The sequence below is a fragment of the Sinocyclocheilus anshuiensis genome, unplaced genomic scaffold (assembly GCF_001515605.1).
Source record: "Sinocyclocheilus anshuiensis isolate Anshui unplaced genomic scaffold, SAMN03320099.WGS_v1.1 scaffold680, whole genome shotgun sequence".
Taxonomy (NCBI): Eukaryota; Metazoa; Chordata; class Actinopteri; order Cypriniformes; family Cyprinidae; genus Sinocyclocheilus; species Sinocyclocheilus anshuiensis.
The window spans coordinates 116,834-126,273 of record NW_015555783.1 but is presented as its reverse complement, the minus strand read 5'-3'; the positions used below and the strand labels follow the sequence as shown (position 1 = coordinate 126,273).

The window sequence follows — 9,440 nt, the reverse complement described above, 5'->3', positions numbered from 1 at the left end:
GTTTGAATCATCAGTGGCAAATTCTTTAAATATGAAAACTTACTTACAGGCTGTGAGTCAGCATTATTTGTCAGAAAACCGGCATTGTAGGCTACTCTCCCAGGATACAGTCCTTGTCCTCCGTAAAATGCGTTGTACACACACGAATATATGGGTTAAACTGTTCTGGAACAGTTTTGTAAATACAACTTAACCACTGATTATTAGTCGTGTCCTCTTTTGGAAGGCCAAACAAAGTAGTTTCGCTTTCACAACAAAACACGCAGTGTCTCCACGACATTGCGGCGGCGGCATAAAACTACAGCAAGAATAAAAGTTACACCTTCTTTCTTTACATGTGGGGGCGTGTTTAAACGAGGCATTTTAGGAGGGCGTGGAAGAGTCTTAATTTTTATAAAGAATATCTCGTTGGGTTTGAGACTTTAGTCTTTGAAACTTTAGGGATCTTATCTATTCACAAACAGCTTGTAACACTCCGAAGAGAAAGGAAAACTTGAAATCGCATCATATGATCCCTTTAAACATGTAAAGGTATTTAATAAAAAGGTTTTTACAAACTGTATATTGACTGCTCTCTCGCTCTGTAGGCCATCCTCAAACTGGACCTTTTGGAGGCGACGCATTGCAAACTCACTCACAGTCTGGCGGAGATAGAGGGCAAACCAAAATCAAGACATCGATTCAGTGACAGCATCACTAAATGGAAAGAAAAGGTAAGCTTGCTGAAAAATCACCTATTTAGTACTAGAAGCATACTGTTTTATTTTAATAAAATTATTATCAGCATGCATTTAAAGTATGAACTTCTGGGAATATAATTTTTTTAATTTATTTATTGGTCAAGTTATTAACAGCATGCAATTTAAGTGCAAGCTTTTGGGAGTAATTTTTTCCCCCCTTCATTTTATGTTGATAAATGTGTTATCAGTATGCATATTTTATTTTATTTTGGCAAAATTATTATCAGAATGCTTTTTCGGTGCAAACCTTTTGGGAGTAACAAATTTTATTTTATTTTAGCAAAATTATTATCAGCATGCATTTTAAGTGCAAACGTTTGGAAGTAACAAATTATATTTATTCTATTTTAGTAAAATTATTTTCAGGATGCATTTTAAGTTCAAACTTTTTTTTTTTAGTAACACCACAAAAAGACTTTGAGCAAAAATGTCTGTAGGTACAGCAGGGGGACTGATAAAACATTTCTTTAAAAATAAATAAATAAAAATTAAATATGGTTAGTGTCTCTAGTGTCAAAAGAAATGCCTTTAAATCATCCTTGGCTGATTCATTTGATCCTATCATGCACTAATGTAATCTTGATATATCCAGGACTGGAAAAAGATGTAAACATAAGAGTTAATTGAGAAACTAGGTCATGACTAGTTTAGCGTAATGTTTTGTTTATGCTGTTCCTTTTAAACAGCCTACACTTTTTTGACTATAATATATGGGTTTCCCTGAGGCTGCTGGGTGGAGAGAGACAGTATTGCAATTTTAATAAGCCCAATTTAGACAAAAAACCCATCTATATGTTGCATGAGTTTTTAAACTCTCTCTGGTTTTGCTCCAGGACTGCGAGCACAACGTGGTGCAGCTTTCTCGACCGGTGAGGATCAAAAAGACTCCGTTCAGATCACGTCAGTCTATGAGGCGCGCTGTGATCAAAAAGAGTGCGCTGACCAACCAAAGCCCTGATACGACAAGTGAAGAGCCCTCGACTGAGACGACCGATGTCATGCATAACAACACAGACGAGCAACAGAGCGGCCCGGTTAACGGAAGCATGTCTGAATCTGAAGAGGATAAAGGTAAACGGCGAGCAAAACATGTTTACCTTCGTTTTATTGACACACAAACTTCTGATTTCATTTTTGTATGTTAAATTCCCTGCACAGGCTCAGAATTCCACTCAGTCGGCAGATGCAAGGCTTTATACAGCTTCACGTCAGAAAGAGAGGATGAGTTAAACATTAATGAAGGTAATATGGCAGTTCATCTTAATACATCATCCCTCAGCACCTGCTTTCTGTTGACTCTCTCTCTTCAATCTGGCAGGAGACGTACTGGATATCTTTCAGAAGGACGACACGGGCTGGTGGTTCGGTGAGCTCAACGGACAGAGAGGACATTTCCCATCCACGTATGTGGAAGAGCTGCCTGTTTTCACTGAGATGAAGTCCTCTGAAGCTTAGCTTCAAAAGAGCATGTGATGGAAAAGGTCACTGATGATTCACTCGTGCTGTAGGGTTAAACACACTTCATGCAATTACTGGAAAAAGGACTTTAGAAAATCATTTAAATGAATCGTTTCAACAGACTCATTGACTCCAAAGAACAATTCACTCTTAAATCATGCATTAGTATGACTTGAGTAGTTTTACCGTAGACGATCAGATTCTAGCCGATTAAATATTTTAGAGCAGAGCATAAAATTTATTTGCTACGAAAATTTCCATAATGTCCGAAAAAGACAATTTTTTCATGAAAGGAAGCCTATAAATTAAACCCATTATTGTGAAAAAGAGAGATATATATATATATATATAGAAATGATAATAAAAAGAAATTTACATAATGCATTGCAAATGTTTTAGACATTTAAGTCACTGTAGTATAAAACTAAGAAATTTCGAAGCACTTTAAGACTTTTTTTTGTTTATTTTATGACTTGTATAAATGTTTATTGCTAAAATTACAAATCAATCAATGTACAAAGAACTGAAACAATGAAATATTGAATCATATTAAGTAATTGCTGATGGTTTAAGTAAATAAAAGCTCAATCTATGTGCTAATCATGTCTATAAATATGGTGTCTGGGTCTCTGACCGTTTGTTTCAAATGCATCTGAAATGAAAAATCAGCTTTTGTTCGTCAGTCAGGCTGTCTTCGCACCACTGTGAAGTGCCACAAACTCTCTCCGGATGTTAGCAAGGAAAGCAGAAAAGTTGTTGGTCTCCTGCAGCCTGCGCTCTAGATGTGATATTTTCTCCAGCGGAGGGTCAGAGGAGATGACTTGGGGAAAATATTATCATGTTATTCAATACTTTAGTTCTGTCAGTCATTATACACTACTGTTCAAAAGTTTGTGGTCAGTAAGATTTAAAAATAATAATAATAATAATAATAATACTAGTTTTACTCAGCAAGGAAGCATTAAATTGATACAAAAATGACAGTAAAGACATTTATAATGTTACAAAAGATTTCTATTTCAAATAAATGCTTTCTGATTTCTGAAGGATCATGTGACACTGAAGACTGGAGTAATGATGCTGAAAATTCAGCTTTGCATCACAGGAATAAATTACACATTAAAATATATTCCAATACAAAACAGTTGTTTTAAATTGTAATAATATTTCACAATATTACTGCTTTTACTGTATTTTTGATAAAAAAAATGTAGCCTTGGTGAGAATAAGAAACTTAATTGTAATAATATTTCACAATATTACTGCTTTTACTGTATTTTTGATAAAAAATGTAGTGTAGCCTTGGTGAGAATAAGAAACTTAAAAAAAATAAAATAAAAATCTTACCAACCACAAACTTTTGAACTGTAGTTTAAGTTTTGTTTAAGTAATAATTAATTTACCATTTATCATTAAATAATAAAATTAATATTCCTATTTATCAGTATAAACATGCAATGCCTGAGTCTAATCAGAAATATCTCTGAGATTTAATTTAACAAAATGCTTAATTTCTTTATGGTAACTACTGGTTTTTGCAAAAATCAAAGATAACAAACAAGTCAAAAGATAAAAGATGGGTATTTACTGTGGTAAATGTCCTCTGCATCCAGCTGTAGGAGGAAGGTATGGACCATGTCTGGATCTTTATGACTGATGTTCCCGAAGACAAACTGCAGCTTCTCACCTTAAAATAAACAGATGTTGATGATACATTTTAGCTTGTGGTCTTAAACTTGATTTAAGGTTTGCACCTTAAATCAAGTTTAAGACCACAAGCTAAAATGCTTTTATATTTAAATGATATAATCAGCAGCATATATAATCAGCAACAACAATTTGAGTGAAAAGTTAAATTGCTTACATTAGATTACCGACCTAGAAAAAGTACCAAATCAACACTTGATTCTTCAAGGTTAAAATGAAATAAAATCACGGATTTTAAATGTGGTTTGTACCTCACTTTGAATTTGAATGATGCATCTAATTAATACATAATGAAAGGGAAAAAAATCACTTCGTACTTCAGTCACACTGTATGTTAAAGTTAAACACAAAGACTTCACCTTCGATTTTTTTGATCTCAAGACTGAGGGGCTTCTGAAAGATGTCTTTACATTTGTTCAGCTTCTTCAGTCTGTCCTTGTTGGCTTTATTTTGTGACTGAATCACTATAAAAATGCATAAAACAAACATTAATAACATCAGCTTGGATAGAAAGCAATAATAAAGTAAACCTGTCCATTGTGTCTGACTGTCTGTAACATAACAGTCATATGCAGGAAAAAGACTAAACATGGCAAAATGAATGAACAAATATGAATAACAGAACACATACTATTTGTTTACTGGACATACGGCATTTCATTCAGAAATATTTCTAGTAAATGATTCACAAATGAATCATGCTTGTGAGTGTTTCTTTGCAATGATTTGAAAACTCACTCATCTGTAGTAACGGATCAATCTCTCTACCTCCCTTACTTTAAGCATAGTCCACTACACATTAACATAACGGCGCATGAGAGAAAGGAAAGGATTACACACATTCTCGGTTTTTGGCCTGATCCTTCTCGAGCTTCTCGATTCTCTGGAATAAGAGCGCTTTGTGATGCTCTTTGTCTTCAATCTCCGACACAACCTCAAGATGTTCAGCACTCTTCTCTTTCTGTAAAGATGTTTTCTCTTTAAAATCTAATAGCAAAAGAAAGGAAATATCATGGTAGTCATGGAACTGACAGATCCAGACAACACAATATTAGATTTCTGTTATTAAAATGTCAAACAAGTGTGCCAATCAACTTCTCACCTTCTTTGTATGTTTTTATCATGTCAAAAATGGTTTCATCCTCCTTGCATTTCTTAAAACAAGTACCTATGTAGAAAGAAAAAAAGAAAACATATACAGTGGGTACGGAAAGTATTCAGACGTACATTAATGAGGAAAAAAAATTAACTTAAATGATTTTAGCAAATGGCTGCAATATAACAAAGAGTGAAAAATTGAAGGGGGTCTGAATACTTTCCGTACCCACTGTACATTGTTAAACATATATATATGCCTGGGCAACTTGAAATATTCACAATCACATACATTTTTCTTGCAATACAAAATTTAAAAAGCTACAGAAGCCTGATATATTAAATGAATTAAAACGGTAACTGGGACTTTTTAATCTCACGGTTCTTACTTTTTTCCCCCTCACAATTCTAAATTTTTATCTCACAATTCAGCTTTCTTTTCTCTGAATTCTGAATTTATATCTCACAATACTGAGCTTATATCAAAATGTTCTAAACTATCCGAAAAGTCAGAATTTTGAGACAAACTCGTAAATGCAAGAAAAGTCCTTTTCTTGAAAAACCTTTTTTTTTTCATTGCAGAAACAAAAAAAAACAGAATTGCAAGATTGTATCTCGTTTTGTATTTATTTCTGAAAGAACAAAAAGTCTGAATTATAAGATAAAAAAGCAAATTTTTTTTTTTTTAATCCTGGGGCAGAAACAAGCTTCCATAAAAAGCTTAATTGTGAATATCATGATTTTAATGCACTTTTTATTTGGCTATTAAGTTTCTGTGAATCAGTTTAAGCGGTCTATACAAATGAACGGATTAAAATTATAATTCAATAAATTAAGAAAAAAATAAATAAAATAACAACAAAAATGTTCAGAGCAAATACAAACTTCCAAATTTTAAAGGTTAAACACACCACAATATAATTCATTTTTCACCATATATCACCTAGCCTTTTTTAAATGCAGATGGATTATAATGACAGATATTTAACCTGACATGCCCTACTTTAATTTCCATCCCACAAGTAATCTTTTTAAAATGTATATTAACAATAACACTTGCACATTCAACTCAAACCCTGATAGTCCATTGCAAGCATAAACAATCCAGTGAAGTCGCCAAATATGAAAACAAAGTAAATACAGGTAAATTTGGTACTGTCATCATTTGTAAAGTATATATATATATATACTTTCCTTTACCTTTACCAAATTTACCTGTTATTTACTTTTTGTGAAAAATTGAGACTTGAGGGTGGTTCTAGAGATTTTCTGAGGGAAGGGTTTGGCAACACTGATCTCTTACCCAAGACGGAATTCATGTGCCGCCTGTGTTCCTGACAGAGCTCTGTCACTCTTCCATTGAGCACTTCTCCCATGGCCTGATCCAGCAGTTTGGTCCTGATCTCCTCCAGTTTGCTGCTTAACTGCTCCGCCACATTGTAGTCTCTGATGGATGCCATACTGAGCTGCAAAATCATCCAAACAACACAGTGACAGTTAGTTACTGCACTAGACAGCTCACACTCAGGGGGAGTTACTATTATCTACTCTACTACAATATAAAACAATCTAACAATGCAGTTATATATGCATTATTTGGCCATGCTATAATAATATTCATGTAATCCAGTTTAGCAAAACAACCAATATAAGTTACAGTTGTTGCTGTCATATTGATAATACTTCAGCGCGTATGTTTTAACCTGTTCTTTCTTCAATTCTAGGTACTGAAACCAAGACAATACTGATTAGATGTTATTTTAACAGTCGCAAAGAACATTTCAATCTCTCACCCGTTTTATGGCGTGAAAATAAACGCGACTTTTCTCGTTGTTTTCAAAAATATCCGCGCCCGGAACGTCAGCAGTTACACCGGAAGTGGCGTCAGATAAACGCGTCGTCACAACTACAAAATAGCGGTATGAAATTAACTTTGCGCCATTGTTCCAAGCATACTTAAGAAATTAATTTCGTGTTCCGAAATATGCATTTCAAATTCTCTCAAAAGGCTAAGTATATACTGGTTATATTGTGCGGACCGTCGTTCTCCCTTCATTGAGTAGTTTGTAATGCTGCGCCATCTGGTGTTTGTTTGTTTGAGCGCTGGCGGATGCAGTACGTAATTATAATATAATAATAATAGTAATAATATAATATAGTAATATAATAGTCATTATATATAGATCAATGGCTGTTTCCTGCATTTTCATCTGACAAACATGTCTTATTTGACATCAGGAAAAAAAAAATACAATACATTAGGAACAATCATGTCTTTTTGGACAACATTTTTGGAGGTATAAGTATAATTTCATGTCTGGCCTATTTTGCATTTGTTATCACAAATGGACATATCTCTCTCTCTCTCTCTCTCTCTCTATGTGTGTGTATGTATACACACACGCACACATTTAGAAGAGCTAAAAGAATATCAATATAAATGCAGGAGTATTTTAGCGAGACTATTTTATAAAGCTCGTCTCATTTTCCTAGCTAAATACTGGAAATATCAGTCGGACTGTTATTTTCAGTGCAAGATAGTCATGCAGATCACCATAAGGGAGTTCATCAGCATTAATGTAGTGTTTTTTCCCCTCTTTAAATCAAGTTTTTGATGCAGTATATTAAAATATTCATATATACAATATTCAGCCACACTGTAAAAAATAAATCCGTAAAATAACAGAAAAGGTACTGGCAGTGGCAGCTCATTACACACGACATTATTCATTAATTTTACGGACATTTCTGTTAACTCTAAAACACAATGCAATGAAGTTTAAATTCAAAATACTTGTAAAACACCTGTAAAAAATAAATACAGAAAAAAATCCTTCAAATTACACAGTACATTGTGCCCTATTTTTACAGATTTTTTTTTTTAGTGCATTTACATTTTCATATCAGGCTGTTTGTGGTCATCTGGTCTTTCCACTAAATTAATCTCATCTAAAATGTATTGTTTACATTTTATTCTTCCACTATTTTACAAATACCCTGTTGAAAGAAAAAAGCCTGTGGGCTAGTTTTAGAGTGATTTAAGCAGTTTTGAGCTGGTCAGGCTTGGGAGACTAACTGGCTGACGACTTAAACCAGCTGAGTGCCAACTTGCAAGAACAACAAACCTTTATACCTTTTAACCTTTAGCTGGTTCAAGCGGTTTTCTTTCAGAAAGGTAATGTCAAACACTTTAAGTTTATATTTCTGATACTTTTATTTTTTTTAAATCCCTTTACAACAACTTTATGCCCTCTTAGGCCTGTGGAACAAATAAACAAGCGAGAAGAAACGTAATACCATACTATTGTTGCTTAGCTACACATAAGCACAATTTTTCCTTATTGAAGGCAAATTAATAGTAACAAATATGTTTCAATTACATACAGTTTTTAAAGGACTTTTAAATACGTACAAATTGTTCATCTGTAACATTTGAATGACAATAAGTGAGATATCAAAACCGGATCACACATAAACAATGACTGAGCGTAAAGGTATCAGTGATTATGAACATGTTATCAGTCCGTACTATTATCAGTAGTTCAAGGACACCATATCTTCAGCTGCTACAACAAGTCGAATCTCTGCAACCTTTTAGTACAAATCAAATGTTTGCATGTCACACATTTGGATACATTTTCGGTCAGTTTCTTGAAAAAAACAAAACAAAATACAGGTCATCCAGGTTGACTAACCACACCTGTATAATTCAAACACATAGAGGATGTTGTCAAGACATAATAAACGTCCACTTATCAATAAATGCACATCAATAAAAAACACCTCAACAATTGTTAAGTAATTCCTTTACCAAATGTAATGAGATGTAATCTTGACTAGGCCAGACAAACCAATGATTGCTCAAGCAATGGCGTGAGTTGGAGGCGGGACTACCTGCTCGTCCAAACGCTATATTTTTTTTAAAGGGGTCATCGGATGCCAATTTTCCACAAGTTGATATGAGTAGTTCTATACTGAAAGTATACTCGTAAGTTTTCTTTAAGTGAACTTTACATCATACTTTAAAGGGGTCATCGGATGCCCATTTTCCACAAGTTGATATGATTCTTTAGGCTCTTAATGAAAAGTCTGTAACATAGTTTGGTTAAAATTTCTCAATGGTAGTGTAAAAAACACCTTTTTCACCTTTTCAGAGTGTAACACAGTTTGTAGTTCGGGAAGAAGGAGGCGGGAACCAGCGAACGTTCAAACAAAACTTTAATAATAAAATAAACAAAAAATAGTGCGACAGTCGTCCGCGAGGGGCTGTCGCGCTATTCACAAACAGAACCAAAACACAAAATAAAGTCCAGGCCTGTTCCTCTCTCGTCTTTCACTGTCGTAGCTCCTCCTTTTATCCTTCCGGAGCTCCTCCGTGGGACTCAAGACCGGTGAGTGGTGCAGGTGTCGCTCATTATCAATTACTCCACCGGCCTCGCT

At 34.2% G+C, this 9,440-nt stretch overlaps 2 protein-coding genes across 2 annotated transcripts in view; one reads left to right on the top strand and one right to left on the bottom strand.

The window, feature by feature from the left end:
- LOC107674770 (nostrin-like) overlaps positions 1 to 2,237 on the top strand; it is a 7,347-nt gene extending 5,110 nt beyond the window's left edge. Inside the window, exons 13-16 of the mRNA XM_016468870.1 lie at positions 588 to 713; positions 1,574 to 1,811; positions 1,899 to 1,982; positions 2,059 to 2,237. Coding sequence (XP_016324356.1) covers positions 588 to 713; positions 1,574 to 1,811; positions 1,899 to 1,982; positions 2,059 to 2,195 — 585 coding nt within the window. The 3' untranslated portion in view covers positions 2,196 to 2,237. The remainder of the gene's footprint in view (positions 1 to 587; positions 714 to 1,573; positions 1,812 to 1,898; positions 1,983 to 2,058) is intronic.
- On the bottom strand, positions 2,166 to 6,904 carry LOC107674771 (kinetochore protein Spc25-like). Its single transcript, XM_016468871.1, has 8 exons — positions 6,794 to 6,904; positions 6,304 to 6,466; positions 5,008 to 5,073; positions 4,746 to 4,892; positions 4,265 to 4,369; positions 3,787 to 3,885; positions 2,833 to 3,018; positions 2,166 to 2,242 (listed from the first exon to the last, which is right to left on the bottom strand). The coding sequence occupies exons 2-7, from the start codon at positions 6,458 to 6,460 to the stop codon at positions 2,882 to 2,884; spliced, it is 711 nt and encodes a 236-aa protein (XP_016324357.1). The 5' UTR covers positions 6,461 to 6,466; positions 6,794 to 6,904; the 3' UTR covers positions 2,166 to 2,242; positions 2,833 to 2,881.
- Positions 6,905 to 9,440: the final 2,536 nt, after the last annotated feature.

Bases quoted from the DNA above. Each gene is read 5' to 3' on its own strand.
- LOC107674771 (XM_016468871.1), bottom strand. From the start codon at position 6,460: ATGGCATCCATCAGAGACTACAATGTGGCGGAGCAGTTAAGCAGCAAA. The intron at 5,074-6,303 runs GTAAGAGATCAG...CTTTCTACATAG, and splicing joins GCACATGAATTCCGTCTTGG to GTACTTGTTTTAAGAAATGC. The intron at 4,370-4,745 runs GTGTGTAATCCT...GCATTTTTATAG, and splicing joins TCAGGCCAAAAACCGAGAAT to TGATTCAGTCACAAAATAAA.